Raw genomic sequence first — 22,519 nt, forward strand, 5'->3', positions numbered from 1 at the left:
AGTTTGGCCATGGCCAGATGGCGTGGCCACGGCAGTTAATTCAATCATTATTACAATTAATATTGCCATTAATCAGCAATAGCATTTCCAAATGACTCTTCATCGTGGTGTACTGTCACTTCAGATGGAGCATCTCCAATGAATTTTTTCATTGCTCTGAACATTTCCCATGTGCTTACTGTGACCAGTCCAATGGAACAGACCATGTAGGACTCACTATTTGTGAATCAGATTTCCCTGTTTTCTTCTACACTTTAACATGCTTTTCAGCCTCTGTAAGTTAAACAGCTTTTGTCAACTGGACATTGTTATGCAAAGACCAATTTTCCTGCATCTTTGTTATACTCCCGCATCAAGTGTAGGAGATCAAAATGCTTACGAGTAGAATGGAGGATCAACTTTTTACACAGGTAGGTAGTGATAGGACAAGGGGGAATGAAAGAGGGGAGGTTTGGGTTAGATGTTAGGAAAAATTCTTCGCTCAGATGGTGGTGAGGCACTGGAATAGGCTGCCCAGAAAAGGGTGGGCAACCCATCCCTGGAGACATTCAAGATCAGGTTTCATGGGTTCCTAGGCAGTCTGATTCAGTGGTTGGCAAGGCTACCCATGTGAGGGAGGTTGGAACTAGATGATCTTTGGGCTTTCTTCCACCCCAAGCCATTCTATGATTCTATGAATAAGGCTGGAACATTTTTAAAGAATTCATGGCAAAAGGCCCCATATTACCATCAGTACTGACATGTTAAAGAAACACCTTTTCCAAGCAAATGCCTGTAGCAAACAAAAAATGCATTCATGTGAAATGTTAGTTGTTTGTATAGCCTGTTCCACGACAAAGATATCTACAGCTGAAGTCATTAGCTACGTAAGCTGAAGGTGAGCTGTGATGAGAAGTCATGCTGCGGGTCTGCCTCTGGCAGTGGACCTGAAAAATCACCTATAGTTAATAGTGCCTGAAACGTTTCATTAGTAAAGGGAAAGCACATTTCAGCCCTGAAAGACAGCAGTTGTACTGTAGCAGGCACTGATGTAACTGGTACATCTGCTTGGACTGAAAATGGTAAAGAAAAGCCATGGAGAATGTCTATGCTCTCCTAAGACTGAGTGCAGGCATAACAGCATGTGTACCTATGGGATGGGTAGAGTTGTTGCTCCTGCTCTCAATGCTAGCTGAATAAACAGCTCCTCCAGATTGTTGCAACAGTATTAGAATTGTGCTGTTGTCAGAATTTTCAATGTGCAAGTTGTGCATGCTCAGCATCTCCAAATCTGTAATCCAACAGCCTTCAAAGATTCTGCTGCCATTACATTCAGGGGAACTGAAAAAAATGAAGAAATTGGAATTTTGCCTTCCCTTGGGCTCAGATCAGATTCTCATAGTTCATATTTACTTAAGGGCTGGGAGAATGTCCACAATCAAATCTCTCCAGATGAATTTGTTTATGTTTTAAAGTAACTTTCCATAGATTTTTCCATAGATTTATCTACTTTTAAAATACGTACATAGAATCACAGAATCATTAAAGTTGGAAAAGACCTCTAAGACCATCCAGTCCAACCATCAACCCATCCCCACCATGCCCACTAACCATGTCTCTCAGTGCCACATCTGCCTGTTTCATGAACACATCCAGGGACGGTGACTCCACCACCTCCCTGCACAGCCTGTGCCAATGCATTACCACTCCTTTGGAGAAGAAATTCCTCCTAATATCCAACCTCACCCTCCCCTGGCACAACTTGAGGCCATCACTTCTCATCCTATCGCTGTCATGTAGGAGCAGAGGCCGATCCCCACCTCACCACAACCTCCTTTCAGGGAGCTGTAGAAAGTGATAAGGCCTCCTCTGAGCCACGTTGGTCACTTTCAGGGCACAACACTTGTACACTTCTTGAACTCTTTGTCTTCTCTGTTTTCCCATTGGCCTCAACCCAGTGATACAGCCTGTCCAGATCCCTCTGTAGGGCATTTCTATCCCTAGACAGATCGACACTTCCTGCCAACTTGATGGCATCTGTAAACTTGCCACGAGTGCACTCAATGCCTTCATCCAGGTCATCAATAAAGATATTAAGCAGGACAGGCCCCAGTTCTCACTCCTGGAACACCACTCATGACCAATTGCCAATTACGTGTAACTCCATTCACCACCACCCTCTGGACCCAGCCATCCAGCCAGCTCCTTACCCAGTGAAGAGTACACCTGTACATTTGTAGAAAACTGTGAAATTAATCCTTTTTTATTTTCTTCTTCTTCTTTTTTTTTTTTTTTAATTAAATTACTCCACCCTTTCAGATAGTCCACTTAAGTAAGAGGGAGTTGGTATGCTGAATTGCTCTCAGTACCTTTGACCCGGATGTCAGTTTTATTAATCTCTGTTTTCTTCCCAATTCTTTTACCCATTGACCATGATTTGTAACATATCTGACAGATATTCTTTATAAGATAAATGAATTTGATTATTTAAACAGGTGTGGTACATTGTAAAGGAATACTTGCAAAATATTATTTAATTTTAACTACACAAATACAGCTCAGGTGACTGTAGCAATTTAATGAAAATTACTGAGTGTACTGGATGGAGTGATTCAGAGGGGAATGTGTGTTTTCACTTTAAATCTTCCAGTCAAGCTTAGATAAATATTTTCTATATGGTAGAAGGGAAAAAGGCAAAACAATCTCCCAAGACACTGAGTAGGTGGAACTGCTAGATTCTGCCTCTCCTTACAGTCAATAGAGAGATGCAATCTTCATAACTGCAGTAGATAGTTTACTGGGCTTCTTATAGTGATAACTGTAGTCTCATCAAAGTTATCACAAGAAAAGCTTTCACAGAGATAAAACACCCTTGCCCTTCTATGAGAACACTGAAGGATATAGGAGAGCTAATGACTTCCCATAGTTCTACCCATTATACAAAAAAAAGAACAAAAGCAGCTGTGTTGCAAAGGAGCTATAATCCAATATTAAAATGCTGGCAGTATCAACAACTTCAGAAGTTCTGTAGAAAATAGGAAATAAGGAAACAAAATTCAGTTGTACTGTGGACAGTAAACTCAGCTGAGCATCAACCAGAAAGTTGCTCAGTGAGGAGGCACTGAAGTAAAGGCAAGGATGAGGAAGGGAACTGCGTGTGCAGAACAAGGAGATGCTTTATGATTTCTAAAAGCCAACAGGCACCATGGAAGTTTCATTTAAACAGAGCAGAGATCAGCACTGAGGAGCTGTCAAAGTTGACATAATGATAATACTTTATTAAGGACAGTGGAAAAAAAAGATGATATGAAGGGTGATTTAAGTAATGCTACCCTGAAGGAAAAAGAAAATCAAGCACAAGCCATGCATTCAAACATCTCTTCAAAGCAAGGGGAAAGAGGTACACACCCGTACCCATTTTGCAAGTAGGTTACTCTCCAGCAATGGAATCACAGTCTTTATGGTGCCTATAAATAATTCCTTGTGCCACAGCCTGTTGGCCTTGGTGAACTAAAGCAATATATATTTTATCTATTAAACTAAAGTTCAGAGGCTACTTAAAGAAAATATCACCTTTTCCCAGTGTGTTGATCTTTCTGTGCACTAAGTGATTATCTTATGTGACTTATGTCCCTACCTCAAAATATTTATGGCATCCTTTTGCCAGAATCAGAACAGAGAATTGCAAAGCAGCATCCCTAAAGCTGAGCTTTGATTTTGTGAACACATCAGCCTGTTTATCAGTCTACCGGTGTTTTTGTGTTGCAAAAGAACAGGCCCTTTATCTTCTCTTTTTCTACCCTGGAGATGAGAAAAATAAAAAAAAAAATTAAAAAATAATAAAAAAAAAAAGGAAGAAAAATGCAGTTGGATTGGTTTATTTGCAATCGCCTGTTCCTTAAGAAAAATTATTTCTTCTAAAATGCACAGCCCCAAAGGTGATGTCATTTATCTGCAATAAATATTGACAAAGAAAGGGAATGGGTATATATATACAGCCCTAGTGTGAGGAGAGCCTCTAACTTCCACCACTCTTCCCAAGCAACAGAAGTATCTCCAGAAAAAGGTAATGTACAAATAATTCAATTTCAGTATTAGAAATGTTATCCACAGTTACATGGTCAGCTTTAGTTGGGCACTGTGTTACAAAGACTGAAGTAGTTAACATCTAAATTTTACGAAACCTGGTAATTAAAAGATAATATCTCCTTGTATTTATTACAGAGGCAGAATTTTTTTTTAAAAAAAAATTAATTATATTTTCTGCTTAGAAAGCACAGCTTCTACCTGTCTGGGTGAGAAATCTCTGAAGTGAAATCTAAATCACAGTCTTTTAGTTCAAAAGGTATGCTTCAAATAAATTAACCCGTTTTGCACTGAACTGTGGTCAGTAACAAGGAATACATTTCTATTTAACTACTGTTATTTAAAATTTATTTCTCTGGAGTATGGGGAACTATCAGTACATCTGATATTTCTTCAAGGCAGAACTTCTTGATTGTCAGAATGGCAGAGCACTGGCACAGGCTGCACAGAGGTGGTGGAGTCTCCTTCTATAGAGATACTCAAGACTCATCTGGAAGCCAACCTGTGCCATCTAATGTAGGGAACTTCTTCAGCAGAGGGGTTGGACTCAGTGATCTCTTGAGTCCCTTCAATTCTGTGATTCTTTGGTATGCCTTCAAAATGTTGCCATCTAGAGATGTGAAGTACTTGTCCAAACTTTCAGGTATATTCCATTTTAAAATATCTTTTATATTTTCTAGTATACAATAAGCTGATTGTGTCTTCTTAACGCAGAATGAAAATTTTGTTACAAAATAGATTTTATTTATTTACAATTGGATCAAACTTAATTTGATCAAAGCTGCATTAAATGAAAAGAGGTTTCAAACAGAGCTACCTAAAATCATGTTGCTATGATCTGTCTTTTCATAAACATGGAAGTGATTTACTTGATTGAATACTACTGACACAGGAAGGTAACTGTATCTGGGAATGGTCATCTTTTGACTTTGAAAATAATGCCAAATAAATTTATTCCAAGGAATGTTTATGAGAGTGAATAGTGATAGGACAAGAGGGAATGGTCTTAAACCGAGACAGGGGAGGTTTAGGTTGGATATGAGGAGGAAGTTTTTCAGCCAGAGGGTGGTGAGGCACTGGAACAGGTTGCCCAAGGAGGCTGTGGATGCCCCATCCCTGCAGGCATTCAAGGCCAGGCTGGATGTGGCTCTGGGCAGCCTGGGCTGCTGGTTGGCGACCTGCACACAGCAGGGGGTTGGAACTGGATGAGCACTGTGGGCCTTTGTAACCCAGGCCATTCTAGGATTCTATGATTTGATTGACATCTGACAATTGAAGAAGTGCAGCAGTATTTTAATCTGCTTTAATTCTGAAGCTAGACGTGTGTGTAACTGGAGGAAGTCAGACAACAACTCAGCAGACAAAAATATCCCTCCAGTTTAGAATTTGCTCTTAACATGAGTGAGAGCCCTGTCTCTACTTCATGCAACTGACTTTTATCTTATGCAAGCCTGAGAATGCAAATACCTGAATGGCATGAAGTCTGTAGTGTGATAGGTTGTGTTACTGATTTGTATCACGTGACAGAGTACAGTACTGAAATACATGATCAATCTCTCTGCAACTTATCTACCATCAGGAATGTTCAGTTACTAGACCATGTTCTCCTGGTATTTTCATAGGCTGAATCAACCTCATAAGGTTTCTTAGCCTAGTCACAGGGCCATCGTAATGTAACTATGAAGCCCATTGGATTCAAACTCATATCTGCATGGCACTGCTGGGGTACCATTTTTGTTGTTATCCATTTGGGAGTGGATACACACAGCAAAAAATACAGCACATCATGCAGAATAACCCAACAGTGTGTGCAGCTATTGGTCTGAACTCAGACCTCTTATTCCTGTGATGTCACGTGTAATTAAAAGGTAATTGTGTTGTCTCTTTTCTTTTTTTGGCTTAGTTTCCCCACAGGCAGAATGAAGCTCTATATAGCCAAGCAAAATTCAGAAAAGGTTATCTTGTTCTAACAGTGGCTTGATTGCCATTTTCTGATACAGTGACCCACACCTTATGTTTGTTCATACATTTCCTGTGAATACTAGCAGTAAGATCTCTTGGATAGATGTAAAAATCACAAGGTACATTTATGTGCTGTGATTGAGTGCGGTCCAGTGCCAGTGGAATGTCTTTCCTATATTTTAAACTGATGTGGAATAGTCATATAACGTGAACATGAAGTGATCTCACACACAAAGAAAGACTTCATGTATTCCAGTATTCCAGGCAGTCTTTCCCAGACTCATTGTCCAGGGCTGAATTTTGCTTAGAGACTGAACTGCAAACAAGGATTAAAAATGGACCTGTTTGTGCCTCATTAGAGACCTTAAGTGCTGCTCTTGAAGATGAATTTTGATGTGCCATGTATAAAAGCAAGAGTTTTATCAAAGCATCTGGGAAGAAAACTAACATATTTTCTGTACTGCTGTCATTATTCTTCATTATTATTCCTATAATAAAAAGAAATTTCTGACATTGCATATGTAGATCAGACTCACACATGGAGAACTAAATAGCAGGTAAATCCACTGCCTTCAATGACATCCATCCAGCATATATGAGAGGGAAACCACATCACAAATTCAGACAGTTTCAGATATTAAACAATAAACAGGATATTAATAACATTGTAAATGCCATCTCTTCCAAGTCATTATTCTAGGAACTAGAATGACTTGTTCCACTAACTGAAATAATTAAATGTTTTTCCAGGACCCATTAACCTGCAATTAATTCTTTGAAATATGGACACGTCTTTCAGTTTTTACCAGAACTAAAAGCCCACTGCAGCCTTTCTTCACTTTTTCAGCTCACCTAGCATCAACACATTTATTATAGTTATCACCTAGCACAGATTGAATGGTGGATTTTTTATATTGTCTTCCTATATTCATGGTTTTAACAGCTGTCCCAATAGTTTCCTTGGCAGCAAGGATTTGCTAGATCTCTACCAATGGCCTGTAATGCTCACATTGTGGATTTTTTTCTGAGAGACCTGCTCTAAGGTTTGTTATGTCAAAGTCAGTCTCATTCAGGATTTTACCACATCTTTAGTCTTTAGAAAGAGATAATTTATTGTCCGTCATCTATAGGAAAAAATATTTAATATTTGCTTTCCTTCTGACATGCAGAATAAATATTCCATGAATATGACTGATCTTTAGACTATTTACATACTGTGCTATTTCCTTCTACAAAGAGTATTTTCAACTAGTAACCAAGTGCACAATCTGAATATTTTGTTAATGCATTTGTTCAGATGGGAATGAACACCTTCATTTTATTGTGTGATTATGATGCAGACTTGACAAAGAAACAGGGAACAGAAAAGAAACAGAAGCACCTCTTTATGCACTGAAACAAAGTTCCACTCCAAAATACCACCCTTCAGTATGGATGATGCTTTCTTGAGCAGAACACCCCCATGACCCTGCTGTACACATTAATGAATTTTGTTTTTTATATATAAGGAGGCAAAGAATAAAGAAATAATGCTGATTTGGGATATATTGAGTAAAGAAATCATGAGGAGTTTGATCTCTCTCTTAAAAGAAACTCACAGCTTTCTGGTACTGGTGATCTCTGTCTCAATACAAGGCAAAGTCTTCTCTCTGTATGGGACAGTGGTGTCCATGCATCATCATATACTCATTTGTGCAGACTCAGCATGTGCAACCACATTTGGTAATGACTAAAATAATCTCCTATGTGCCATGCTTCATATTGAAATGTTTTCTCATCCTGCTTACATTCCACAGAACACCACAAACTTTGTACAACACAGATTAACAGATTTTTGTTGTTTCTTTGCCTGCTTTTCCTCCATAGAAATGGGTCCTCTCACTGCAATCATTTGCCTGGCTGCTTTGATACATCAAACTGATGGACAGGTAGGACCTGTCCTATTGAACAGACCGGCTCCAGGAAGGGTAAGCCTGCACCAGGGAAGGGATCTAAAGCAAAAAAAAGGGTGACAAAAAGCTGACAATTACTGAAACGTGGTGGGACCACTTCCATGACTGCAGTGCTCTGATGGATGGCTACAAGCTCTTCAGAAGGGATAAACAAGGAAGGAAGGGTGGTGGTGTGGCTCTTTATATTAAATAGTGTTTTGATGATGAAGAGCTTGGGGTTGGGAATGATAAAGTTCAGTGCCTATGGATAAGGATCAGGGGAAGGCCTGTAGGGGTGACATCTTGATAGGGGGCTGTTATAGACCGTCTAATCAGGATGAAGAGATGGATGAGGCATTCTATAAGAAGCTCACGACTGCCAGCACTTGTTCACACGGGAGACTTCAACTTCCCTGATATATGTTGGAAATATAATACAGTGCAGAGGAAGCAGTCCAAGAGGTTTCTAGAGTGTGTGGAAGATAGCTTCCTCATGCAGCTGGTAGGAGAGCCTACCAGGGGTGGTGCCCTGCTGGACCTGTTCTTCACTAACAGTGAAGGACTGGTGGGAGATGTGAAGGCTGGGGACCGTCTTGGGCAGAATGGCCACAAAATTATAGTCATCTATTCTTGAAGATGTCAGAAGGGTAGCTAGCAAAACTGTTATCTTGAACTTCCAGAGGGTGGACTTTGACCTACTCAGGACACCTGTTGCAGGGGTCCCGTGTGTCCTAAAGGGTCTAGGGGTCCAGGACACCTGCATGCTAAGATGGAAATCTTAAAGGCACAAGTGCAGGCTGTCCCTGAATGCCGTAAGGCGAGCCACAGGGGGAGAAGGCCAGAGTGGATGAACCAGGAATTCTTGTTGAGATTCTGGGAGAAAGAGTTCTCTAGAAAAAGGGACAGGCTACTCGGGGAGACTACAAAGAAGTTACTAAGATATGCAGGGAGGAAATTAGAAAGGAAAAAGCCCAGCCCAGTCCACCTAGACTTCAGCAAAGCCTTTGACACGGTCTCTCACAGTATTCTCCTGGGGAAACAGACTGCCCATGGCCTGGACAGGTATACCCTTCTTCGGGTAAGGAACTGGCTAGAGGGTCGTGACCAACAGGTAGTGGTTAGTAGAACTAAGTCCAGCTGGTGACCCATTTCAAGTGGTGCCCCCAGGGGTCGGTACTGGGACCCATCTTGTTTAATATCTTTATTGATGACCTAGACGAGGGGATTGAGTGTACCCTCAGTAAGTTTGCAGATGACACTAAGTTGGGAGGTGGTGTTGATCTGCCTGAGGGTAGGAAGGCCCTTTAGAGGAATGTAGATAAGCTGGATCGCTGGGCTGAGATGAATGGGATGAGGTTCAACAAGGCCAAGTGCCAGGTCCTGCATTTTGGCCACAACAACCCCATGCAGCGCTATGGGCTTGGGGACGAGTGTCTGGATGACTGTGAAGAGGAAAGGGACCTGGGGGTGTTGGTTGATGCTCGGCTGAACATGAGCCGACATGTGCCCAGGTAGCCAAGAGGACCAGCGCCATCCTGGCCTGCATTAGAAATGGTGCGGCCAGCAGGAGCAGGGAGGTGATCATCCCCTGTACTCAGCTCTGGTGAGGCCGCACCTCGAGTGCTGTGTTCAGTTTTGGGCCCCTCACTACAGGAAAGACATTGAGGCCCTGGAGCGTGTCCAGAGAAGGGCAGTGAAACTGGTGAGGGGTCTGGAGCACAGGCCTTATGAGGAGCAGCTGAGGGAGCAGGGATTGTTCAGTCTGGAGAAGAGACGCTCAGGGGAGACCTCATTGCACTCTACAACTTCCTGAAGGGAGGCTGTGGTGAGGAGGGGTTTGGCCTCTTCTTCCATGCTATGAACTGGACCCAGGGAAATGGCCACAAGTTGTACCAGAGGAGGTTTAGGTTGGACATGAGGAAAAACTTTTTCTCTCAGAGAGTGGTCAGGCACTGCAATGGCTGCACAGGGAGGTGGTGGAGTCGCCGTCCCTGCAGTGTTCAAGAGGCGTCTGGATGAGGAGCTGAGAGATCTGGTTTAGTGCTGGTGGTAGCAGTGGTAGTGGGAGGACGGTTGGACTCGATGACCCTGTAGGTCCTTTCCAACCTTGTGATTCTATTATTCTGTGATTCTATGACCATTTGGTCTAAGCAAAATAGTTATATCTAAACACATTGTGTAGATAGCTGATGCGGTTGAGTGATCTCTAGAACTTTACAATACAGAGTTGAAATTATTGTTAGCACATATTATCACATATAAAGATCTCTGTTTCCACAATAAAGATGAATTCTTGTTTTCCTCAGGTTTTGTATTAAAATGTTTCTTCTGCCTATCTAAATATTCTCCTTTTTGCAAGAATAATTCTAAAACTACTTATTCCAAACAAAACAGATGAATTGATAATACTCTAAAATAATTAATCTCAGTGTCAGAAATATTGTCATCATTTCTCCGAGAGGGTTAATATTTTAAGGTGTAGATATCCACTAAGTAGACATTTGGATGTGAGCTATTTATCAGGATCCACTTAACAAGGAGAAAAAAAGAAAAGGAAATATGTCTTCCAGGAAGGATGATCACATCTTTCATTAGGAACAATTTCTTTACTGTGAGGGTTAACAGTCCTGGAGTAGGATTCCTACTCAGGTAGTTGATGCCCCATGCCCTTTGTCAGTGTTCCAGAGGCATCTGAATAATGTCCTCAATATTATCCTTGAGCTTTTGGTTAACCCTGAATTTGGACTAGATGATTGTTGTAGATCTCTTCCAATGGAAATACTGGTTTGACACTTTCTGGGGTATCTGAGGCATTCAAAAGATGCACTACAGGCTTTACAGAGAACTATACCTTTCAGGAGAAAGTCCGAGACTCTCAGGGTATTTCAAATGATCTTAAGTATTTCAGAAGATGGTCTGCAAAATGCCTTAAAATCTGATGCAGCCTCACATACTTCCAAAGCTTGAAAGTGATAGGAGCCAGGGACTTTTTTAGTGCATACAAGAGGCTAAAGTATGTCATGACATTTGGTTCCAGAGCCAAGCTTTCTCCACATTTGATGTGGAGACATCTGAAGTTAGAATTACTATCTACAATATTCATTTGGGGTCATGTCTTATGAAAAGAGCAGTTTAAACGAAGGAGAGGAGAGAAGAAAAAAAAAAGCACATATAAGAATAGAAGAATCAATAAAGGAAAGCTGAGAATTTCCAAGTTCTCAATCAGTCTTGCTTATAAAAAAATCAGAGAACTAGAACCATCATTGTTATTGTTTTCCAGGTGTTTCACCCCAACCGAGTGGACCTGCACTTCCCTTTTAACATTGGATACCCACAAGGGAAACCCCGTTACCAAAACCCACAGAAATACAATGGTTATCAGATAAAAAACAAAAAACTATTTCATCAAGATCTTGTTAATCTCAAAAACAAGCAGATGATCCTTGAGCAACACAACGAAATACGAAGATCTGTAGTTCCAACAGCTAGGAACATGCTGAAGATGGTAAGTGATGGATTGCTAATAAGCTGCTTTCAAGATTATTAGCAGAATGTTGTTTCCTTCTAAACTCTCCACACTCAGTGAATAGAGACAACAGGAAAGTTACTCTAGAATTGAGATGAAAAAAATCAAAATCATATCCCTTTGTTTCTACAGAACTCATGCCCTAAGTTTGCAAACTAAGATGCTGCAAGCACTTGTAAAATCATTGCAAAGGTCTCAGAACAGGCCACAGGTGCTATCTGAAAACTCCCTCTTAGCCAGCAAGTCTTGATTAGATAGGATAAGAAGTAATGGGCTTCAGTTGCGTCAGGGGAGGGTCAGGTTGGATATTAGGAAAAATTTCTTCTCAGAAAGAGTGGCAATGCATTGGCAAAGGCTGCCCAGGGCAGTGGTGGAGTCACTGTGCATAGAGGGGTTCAAGAAAAGAGTGGATGTGTGCTTACTGACATGGTTAGTGGACGTGGTGGGAGTGGGTTAATGGTTGGATTGGTCATCTTAGAGGCCTTTTCCAGCTGTAATGATTCTGTGATTTGTGCAGTAAACAAAACCCAAGAAACCTGGAAAAGTCGCTATGCTTATGGTCATTTGTTTGGAGATAGCATGAACACAGGTTTGCGCCAACCATCGATTTATTGCTGTCAAACCTGTCTTAACCTGGCTAGTACAGTGAGTCACAGATTCTTGCCTTTTGTTTGCTAACCGCAATCGTCAGCAACTCAGACACAACCTTTTTTCTTCTCCTTCAAGGACTGCACAAAATTTCTATGACCTGAATGCTCCTTCCTTTGTGTCTTTCAGGTGTGGAATGAGAAAGCTGCCAAAAACGCTCTGAAATGGGCAAATACATGTGAAATGCAAATCAGCCCAGTGCAGCACAGAGTTATTGACGGTATGTGAAGAACATGGGGGCTAAACTTATGGGTTAATGATGATTTGCAGAAAGCACGTCTGCATGTGAACTAGAAATAAGGATAAACGTTAATCTGCTTTTTATCTTTCGAGGATTTTTAAGCACAAAAATATCATCTTTGTCACCAAGACCCAAAAAACAAACTGTTGGAGCCTGAGAGAGAGAGCAAGCTACAAACTGACCCTGTTCTTGTACCTTTCTTTAGCTATCCTCTTTCAGTTCCTGCTGGAAACAAGTCAGTAGCATAGAGAAGTGTTGGTCTATTAAGCACACATATTTTTGTGTCATATTTTGTAGTCAAATAACCGTCTGTGACTGAAAAGTCACTGATATTGGAATAACATGCTTTGCCAGGATCACGTGCCCTATCCTCCAGGAGTTGTAGATTGCTGATGCCATAAGAAATCACCATTCCCTCCGTCATGCCTCCCCCCTACAGCTTTCTTCACTCCTGTGTAATAAAATAGACGTTCTTCTACTTCAGGTATCACCTGCGGTGAGAATATCTTGCTGTCATCTCAACCAAAAACATGGGCTGAAGCAATCAAAGTCTGGCACAATCAGGCCTCCAATTTCAAGTATGGTTTTGGAGCAACTACAAAGAGCGCCAGTGTCAAGAACTACGCTCAGGTATGAGGAAATAAAGGGAACTGCAGTGGTACACTAGAATCACACGTGCACAAATTAGGGTTGCTGAGGGGTGTTTATTATCAGAAAAAAAATAAAAATAAAAATCGGTGCCATCAAACTATTATCTTTTATGCTCTCATCCAAAGATGACTGAAAAATTAAAATCTTTTCTCGTTTGCATCTGAACAATGGGACCAATATCTAAGAGAGCTGCCCAGAAGAGAGGCAACCTGTGGAAAACATAAATGATAACACAACAACACAAATAAACAAATAAATGATGATGGTGCAGTATTTTTGATATGCAAATAATGGAAAAACATTAAAATACATACATATGGACATTGAAATGTCAAATGAAAAGAGCTATGATGAAACCATTCAAGTTGAAATTTCTATTATTCTGCCAAAAATTATGTCCAAAACATTTGGAAACCAGAAGACATCACTAATTCATTTTCCTATTTATTCTTCCTGACAGCTAACTTGCAAACATAACAGAGAGAGAGTGAAAATGAATAAATAAGTGAATAAATCTATCTTATGATTTGAAATACAGCGTATTTCTGACATGACTTCACTGTTTTTTATTCTACAGCTAGTGTGGTACAACAGCTACCAGGTTGGGTGTGCAGTTGCCTACTGCCCAAGGAACCAATACAACTACTTCTATGTTTGCCACTACTGTCCTCCGTACGTACTGCTTTTTGGCTCTCTTGAGATGTTCCAGACATGGTTTTAGAAAGTCCTGCAGTCTGTTGAGCATTTGTAGGATCAGATGCCTCCAGTTTGTTTTGGCCATTTGGAATTTTGAAAACGCCAATATGAATTGTTGCTTTAATATCGAGTTGAATATATAAATGTTTAGTGTGATCCACGTTGAAACTGGAAGTAGGGGAATATTAGCATATGAATGAAGAAAGAAAGGTCTGTATAAGGGTCAGGCATTCACAGAAGAAAAGAGCAAATCTCTAACACCTGCATGTCAGGAGGTTGCTGCCAAGATAATTTCCTTATGTGCTGGAAAGGCATTAGAAAAGCAGAACAAGGAAGCACGTAATTTTTTAAACTGGTAATGCTATACAAAAGCAAAAATCCAATTAGTTTTCTTTCCCTAAATGCCTCCTGTTTAGAAACAAAGATCTGGTATTCTACAAACAGCCCAAACACGACTATTTATGATAATCATTCTACCCAAAACTTGTTGCTGTCTTTCACTGTGATGAAAAAAAAGTAAACTGTCAGTGGCTCAGAACTGCACCGCAATCTCATGGTGTTCGTTTCTGTAACATTTCAGAGGGAATAACATCATGCAAGTGGCTGCACCTTACAAGAAAGGACCCAGATGTGCAGACTGTCCCGGCCACTGTGAGAGAGGGCTTTGCAGTAAGTATTTTCCTCCTTAAAACATTGTGCTGCCTCATATAATGACTTTACTCTTTTATAGCATGCCTTTCCATACCTAACCTTTTATTACCTTCATGCAACCTTTGGCAGGAAGGATGTCACAGAACCGCCTCTTAATTCACCTGCATTAACATAACAGTTGTTAAGTAACTACTGACAGGTTGTGAGCAGGGTCTTGGAGCAGATGGTCCCCAGAGGACCCTTCCAACCCCCTCAGCCCTGTTATTGGGTGCACGCCGTTGCTGCCAAGAAGTGCACGATTGGATTGACAGTCTTCTGCTGCCCTCTGCAGGGAAGCTCCGGGCACAGTGTCAGGATGTGCATCTGTATCCAAGGGCATGTCTGGATTGTCAGCTTTCACATTTGTCCCTATGGACATAAACGTCCCCACTGATCTGGGGACCTGGCTGACCTGGATCTCCCCTGGCTGTGGTAGAATTCCATGTGGAGCAACTCAACTGTTTCTCTGTCTGCTTCTCTTCTATAAGCAATTTAATTCTTATATACTCACTTCTTATTAAGTATTCTTATATACTTATGTGCTTATATACTCAAGCAATTTGAACAGCTGAGCATGGAACTATAGAATACCAAGGTTAGAAAAGAGCTCCAAGGTCATCTAATCCAACTGCCTGCCAATATTTCCCCAGCAAATGTACAAAGACTGCATAGACAAGAAAACGAATGAAAAAAATAAATAAAAATAAAAATAATAAATAAAAAAAAATAAAAATAATAAATAAATAAAAATAAAAAAAAAAGCAAATAAAAATAAAAAATAAAATAAAAATAAAAAGCACTTTGTAAAATGCAGAAGCGTCACTGTAGGACTGTTTTTTCAATTAATACATTTCATGGCCTTTCTCTATCTGTTCTATTTCAGCCAATCCTTGCAGACATCGAGATGCATTTCCAAACTGCAGAAATATGAAAAGCTTGTTTGGCTGTAAGCATTCAGTGGTGAAAACGAAGTGTCCTGCCACCTGTAAGTGCACCACTCAGATTGTATAAAGGCCTGGAGGATGTCACTGCAGCTGCTTTGGAACTTATGTATGAGGAAAGAGTAGAACTGGGAAGAAAAAAAACCATTCATGCTCAGCGTTTCAGCTCAGATTGACCTGAATGTAACTTGTTTATGAAATCACATAATTGTTTCAGTTCCAAATTAATCTGGTGGCTCAGATAGACTCTGATGTTATGTTAGGCTTTGTAAAAATCATGATTAAGCTATTAATGTGGTTTTCGGTTTTTTTGGTGGAAGTTTCCACTGATTCATATCCTTTTAATGGGAAACGCACTTTTAAAACATGAAAATACATGTTAAATTCCACTTAACTTTCTTCTGTTACCTTTTCTTCAATTATAAATGGAATATATTCCTGGCTAAATAAATGTACGTTCACAAACAAGAAAAGTTGTTTATAACTTTTTCATTTGGAAAATTTCCCATGGATACTTCAAGGATGCAAGTGAGGATGAAACTGGAAAAGAAAAGCAGAGCCAAAAGTCCTGCACTGTTTTGTACAGAAAAGAGAAGAGGCATACACTGATTGTGACCTAAACACAAATCTTCTGACACATAGAATCACATTTAGGGTAGGAAGGCCCTACGGAGGGATCTGGACAGGTTGGATCAATGTGTTTAGGATGGTGGGTTGAAGTATAAGAAGACAAAGTGCTGAGTGCTGTATTTGGTCACAACAATCCCAAGCAGTTATAAAGGACAGAGTGGCTGGAAGGCTGAGTGAAGGAGATGGACATGTGGTTGTTGGTCAACGCTTGGCTGAACATGAGCCAGCAGTGTGTCCAGGTGGCCAAAAAGGCCAAAGGCATCCTGGATTGTATCAGAAATAGCACGGCCAGCAGGAGCAGGGAAGTGATCATCCCCTATCCTTGGCACTGGTGAGGCTAAACATTGAGTTCTGTAATCAGTGTTGGGCCCCTCACTGCAAGAAAGACATTGAGGCCCTGGAGCACGTCCAGAGAAGGGCAATGAAGCTGTGAGGGGTCTGGAGCACAAGTGTTAAGGGAGCAACTGAGGAACTGGGGTTATTCAGGCTGGAGAAGAGGAGGCTCAGGGGACATTTCAGTGCACTCTACAACTCCTTGAAAGGAGGTTGTGACAAGGTGGGGTCAGCATCAGCTCCCGTGTAACTAGCAGTAGGATGAGAGGTGATGGCCTCAAGCTAAGCCAGGGTGGGTTCAGGTTAGATATTAGGAAAAATTAGATTAGGAAAAATTTCTTCTCAGAAAAAGTGGTCAGGCATTGGAATAGACTTCCCAGAGAGGTATGGAGGCACCATCCCTGAAGGTGTTTAAGGAAAGGGTTGATGTAGAATGTAAGGACATGGTTCAGTGGGTAATATTGGTGGCAGGTGGGCAGTTGGACTAGGTAATCTTAGAGGTCTTTCTCAACCTCAGTGATTTTGTAATTCTATGATCTGTACACTGAAGTGATAAACACATTTTCTCCAGAACTGCCCAGGTAACAGCACTAATTTCTATCAAAGCACATCTGTAGGACCTCTACCAATAAATTCAATTGCAGGCCTTGGATGTGCCTTCTCCTTCCTGTATTTGCAGACCACCAAGTATCACCTAAGGGGGAGTTTAGCTGGATCTGCTGTACTTGGTCTTAGGGCCATGATCATTCTTGTTTTGCTTCTAATCTTGCATTTACTTGCATAAGATACTGGTGGTGTTATTACCTGTTAGGTAATCTTTGCATGTTTCTGTGTGTGCAGAGTTGCTGAGCATTTGACACCACTGTAGCAGAACAACGTGACTCTCTCAGATCTTGCTGACATTCCTGCAGTGGGTGCAGTTCAAGGAGATCATAGAATCATAAAATGATTCAGGTTGGAAGGGACTTCAAAGACCATTGAGTCCCATGGGCAGGTTTGTCAACTATCAGATCAGGCAGTGGATCCCAGAGTCCCATTCATCCGGGCCTTGGGCATTTCCAGGGATAGGAACCCACAGCTCCCTGGACAGCCTGTTCATGGGTTGTTTTCATGATAGCCAAATGAACTGCCTTCTCTTCATCCATTTTTTGGCTGGAAAGCTGCCTGATGGAAAGGGACCTTGGCTGAATATGAGCCAGCAGTGTGCCCAGATGGCCAAGAAGGCCAATGGCATCCTGGCTTGTATCAGGAATGGTGTGGTGGGCAGGACTAGGGAAGTCATCCTGCTCCTGTACTCAGCACTGGTGAGGCCTCACCTTGAGTATTGTGATCAGTTTGGGGCACCTCAGTATAGAAAGGAGATGGAGGTATTGGAGCAGGTCCAAAGAAGGGCAACAAGGCTGGGGAAGGGCTTGGAGAATATGGGCCTACAAGTAGAAACTGAAGGAACTGGGGCTGTTTAGTCTGGGGAAAAGGAGGCTGCAGGGAGACCTTATTGCTCTCTTCCAGTGTCTGAAAGGAGCTTACAGTGAGAGCAGGGTTGGTCTCTTCTCACTGGTGCCAGGTGACAGGATGAGTGGAAATGGCCTCAAGTTGTGCCAGGGTAAGTTTAGGTTGTATATCAAGAAACACTTATTTACTGAAAGGGTTGTTAAGCACTTCTTAAGAAAGAAGCTCCTTCCCTACGACTTTCCTCCTGACACACTCCCAAGCCTCTGCAGAGCAAACAAAACATCCCAGCTCTGTGCAGGATGCACTGCAGTGTCCTCGGGTACTGAGTCACATACGCCAGCCCCGAGCAGGACTGACATCTCTTATCACATCCCCTTGCCATTTTAGACCAGCAAAAATCATTCATTCGATAGGACTGCAATTCTGGTTCAGAGCACAAGAGGGTGAACTATGCCCAGACATTCAGCTCAATCAGGTTTTCACATTGCTACCTGTAGGAAAATCTGCTTTTACTAGAAAGAGAAGTTCTGAGCCTGCTCCAACTGTTCTTAACAATAATCTGTACAATATTTACTAGTTAACTCTTGATGAATAAATAATCACTTCATATAAAATTAGTTTGGTAGTGGTTAATTCCCCTTCAGTGTTTCATCGTATCTCTGTTGGCCAAATGACTTTCTTGTTTAAGCCATTTGTTCTATCAAATTAAGGCAATGTTTTAGTTTCCAGTATGTCAGTGCTAGTTCCAGCAGTTTTGATTGTTTCTTCCATCCCTCTCTCTCTCTAACTCAACAAACATTTAATGATGAGAGAATTCCGTGAGAGCTCTCCCCAAAAAGAGATTTTTGTGCTCTGAATACCCAACTATGTCACTGGAGCAAGGCAGCAGAGCTCACCTGCACCACGAAGTGCTGAGCTGGGGCATCACACAGCCTATAGGGCTGAATGGCATGTGGACATTATGCTTCTTCTCATAGGTAATTTCCAAAGATTTTGGTTCCTTACTGACATGGAAGAGGAAAACAGCAGGTGAGATGGAACGCTACCTGGATTATCCTGATTCTCAAGACTGCAAGGAGAGCATGGGACCCTGGCTGGCATTTAGCTGTTCATGTCCCTAGGAAGGCTGAGATGTTTCTGAATAGTGAATAATCAGTTTCCCATAGACAGGTGAGTCTATGATTCTACGACTGATTCTTGGTGAAATAAAAACAATATGACATCTGAGCTCTAGTACATCAAACGCTGCTTTTCTCCCTCCTCAGACTATATTCACAAACTTATTTTTATAGTAATGCCATGAGTGTTGTTTCCTTTCTGGTACTAGCATAGGTTTCTCATTATGTACTGAATTTATACAGTCAGGACTCTGATATTTTTGGGATGTAGTTCAGCACAGAAACTAATAACACCAAGAGCTTCTTACTGCTTCTGTTTGGCTCCAGACATCCATACACGAAGCACATATGCTGAGAGATGATAAGAGCAGCTACTATAGTACAAGTCTTATCTGTGGAGAATGGGGCAAGAGCTCCTAAGTAGCTCACTTATGTGGCAAAGAATTTAAGCAGAGTTTTGAACAAAAACTAAGAAGTAACATTTAACAGTCTTATGGCTTGTGAAGCAAGAACACTTGTGATGTTTAAAATAAGCCATCATGTTATCTACCTTGTCTGAGAATCAACTATAGAGCTCAGGAAAATGAAAGATCTTTCACTTCCAGTGTCCAAAGTCTTTCTGAGAGCCCTGGGCCTAAGTTTTCAATATTTTTCTCTATCTATCAGTCAGATAGAGGGAATAACCATCCCATGAACTATACCTCATTCATGCCCTTAATGTATCAAACCTATAATAACAGCAGGTTTGAGCAGCTAAAGGTAAGACTTTCTACTGAATGGAAAACAAGGTTTGGAAAGTCTGGGGGGATCTTTCATTTCAAAATGCTATCCAGAAATTTGCTGACATCACTGGGTAAAAACAGATCCCAGAGACTGTCTTTCCACTGTTCAGAAAAAGTATAAATTACACGTTTCCATTGGATGATTAACTTTTAGATGGACACTCACAGGTAAAATGTGCACCACTCCAGCTTGGTAACTCTCTACATGCTGCAGAGCAGCATCATTCCTTCAGTCCCATCAAAAACACTTTTCTGGTGTTGCAAGATGGGTCACTTGATGAGAATAAATAATCAGGTAACCTGATGATAATCTGTAAATGAATAACAGGGAATCTTATGGATTACAGATAGAGCTGCAAAGGGTTAAAAAATGAGAATTTGCTCAAGAAACTACGCAGAGATATAACATCCACCTGCCCACTGTAGTGCATTCAGATGTTGCCAACATAGGGCAGCATTCTAAAAGGTTCTATTGTATATTCACATATGATGATCATAGAATCAGAACCACAGAATCACAAGGTTGGAAAGGACCTACAAGATCATTTAGTCCAACCATCCTCCTGTCGCCATTACTACCCACTAAGCTCCTAAACCATATCCCATAGCACCTCATCCAGATGCTACTTGAATACTCCAGTCACCTCTTGAACACAAGATGTATGGATGTATTTCCCTGGGGTGTACAATTTCCCCTGCTGACTGCATACTCCAAGTAGATCCACTTATTATTTTCTCTGAGTTTCTATCCCACCCTGGGCCTTCACCTCAACATTCAGGTTAAGTCTCTATCAGAACACACACACATGTGCATACATACATACTTCCTTGGCAAGCCACTAGGAATCCATGTGGTCAGAATATCCAGGACAGAAAATGGCAGTGAGAACCTCAAGCCCTTGCAGCACAAAGCCACCAGGGCCAGGACAGGATGAGGATGGTTCCCACTCCTGGGCTGCTCCTGGTTCTTCTCAACCAGGCTGCCAAGGATGGGTTCCTCCAAGTGTAAGGGTCACAGTTAAACTCTGAAAAACAGGAGATGGGACTTCCTCATTAAAAAGATATCAGACAGCCCTTTCAACTGCAGGCAAGACTTTTTACCTCTCTGCTTCGATCTGACTGACTGCAATGCAGAGATAAAGTGACACAGCCAGGGGTGGGAAACATTAATTAATGCACAGTAAGAGCCTGAGAAGCACTAAGATCTGGTGATTATAATATTGCATTCAGCAGCCACACTTCCAGGACAATTATATCACAAGTCAAGGGGACACAGGGCACAAGGGGGTAGGAGTGATGGTCACTGGGCTCAGCGGGATGCTTTGGGTCAGTGCAGTGCAGCCATCACTTCCTATGAGTAATGAAGGTGCTTTGACTCTGTCATCAAGGAGAAGTCTTCCAGAAAAAGCAGTTTTCAGAAGTCAAGCTAAATGGATATGGAGATTGGCTTGTATATATTCATGAAATTGCCCCCCTTAACTATTCCTTGCATTTAGTGATGAGCAATCCGATGCACAAAATGTCAGAATCTCTGTAGGCTCCATTTTCTGATACAAGCCAGGATGCCATTGGCCTTTTTGGCCACCTGAGCACCCTGCTGGCTCATGTTCAGCCGTGTGTCAATCAACACACTCTGCACAAGCCTGTAGCACTGCCTGGTTGCTGTGACCAAAGAGCAGGACCATTCATGACTGGTCTCCAGCTGGATGTATCTCCATTCACCACTTTCTGGGCCCGGCCAGTTCTTTACCCAGTGGAGAGTACGCCTGTTCAAACATGAGAAATGATTTATGGGAGTATTTTTGTCAACTCAGAGGTATAAAGGATTGTCATCTTCCAGCATTTCTCTGCTGGCAGAAGTTCTACTGCACTGCAGCACATCGCAAAATGCATCCTTCAGAGATTCTTTTTCAACCTTGGAAAATTATGTTATCAAATGAACTCTTTTGCCCCTAAGAGCTACATATCCACCTAGGAGGGATTTGGCAAGCTTCTCCACTGCTGTGTGAATAGACTTCTTACCTACAGGTAGACCAGCTCTAAGTCAAGATCTGTTTCACCACTGTGATCAGAACGGCAGCAAGAGTCTGATGATACAAGACTGTAGCCATAAATGCACTCAATAAATGTAAGAGTCTACTAACTGATTGTGACAAAAGTGTATGAGCAAGTCAACTTCATATGATGAGGTAGTAATGATCTGGGAGTAGCTAGTGTGCACGAGCTCAATTCTTCTGGAAAGGTAAGGTACAGATTTATTCTTCTTGGTTCATGGTAAAATTTAGGTATTTGAGATAATGGCAAGAAATGAGGGAAACACCCCATGTCTGGAAGTTTTGTAAATCTGGATGCATTTTACTGGTAGATCTTTCCAGATCAGATTCAGGTCTGAGTCTCCTCCCAGCTGTTTTTGGGGCTTTTTTTTCTTTTTTGTCTGAAGCAGACACCATTGTTCAGCACTGTGGTTATCTGATGGCTTTTCCTGCAATTCTGTGGCTTGGTGACTGTCTGGAGAATTATTGTTACAGGTTAATGAATTTTATTTACTACTTTACTTACCCAGGGAAGGAAGCTGAGTCCTTCAATCTTTTTTATTTCACAGGCAGCTGTATGGAGTGATTTGTTTGCAGGCAGAACTGGTGCTGTTTAGTGCATTGCTTATTCAACTATCCCCATTCCCAAAAGCAGACCATTCCCTAAAGCAGACCTTGATTAAGATATCTCTTTAATTTCCTTACATATTTTCATTTAGCTATACATAACAGGCATAGGATGGTATGGATATCTTCAGGATGTGCCTGAAAAGATTTTTCCAAAGCCCATTGGAGACAATAAAATGTGTGAGTCTGAACT

At 41.4% G+C, this 22,519-nt stretch overlaps 1 protein-coding gene across 1 annotated transcript; it reads left to right on the plus strand.

Moving 5' to 3' along the window:
* Positions 1-386: 386 nt before the first annotated feature.
* LOC116236313 (serotriflin-like) lies at positions 387-15,784 on the plus strand. The gene is made up of 7 exons (XM_031604905.1): positions 387-410; positions 11,239-11,463; positions 12,262-12,352; positions 12,858-13,003; positions 13,602-13,696; positions 14,301-14,389; positions 15,294-15,784. Exons 1-7 carry the CDS (start codon positions 387-389, stop codon positions 15,419-15,421), a joined length of 798 nt encoding a protein of 265 aa, XP_031460765.1. The 3' UTR covers positions 15,422-15,784.
* The last annotated feature ends 6,735 nt before the right edge of the window (positions 15,785-22,519 follow it).

This window comes from Phasianus colchicus, chromosome 2, assembly GCF_987193195.1.
Source record: "Phasianus colchicus chromosome 2, bPhaCol1.hap1.1, whole genome shotgun sequence".
Taxonomy (NCBI): domain Eukaryota; kingdom Metazoa; phylum Chordata; class Aves; order Galliformes; family Phasianidae; genus Phasianus; species Phasianus colchicus.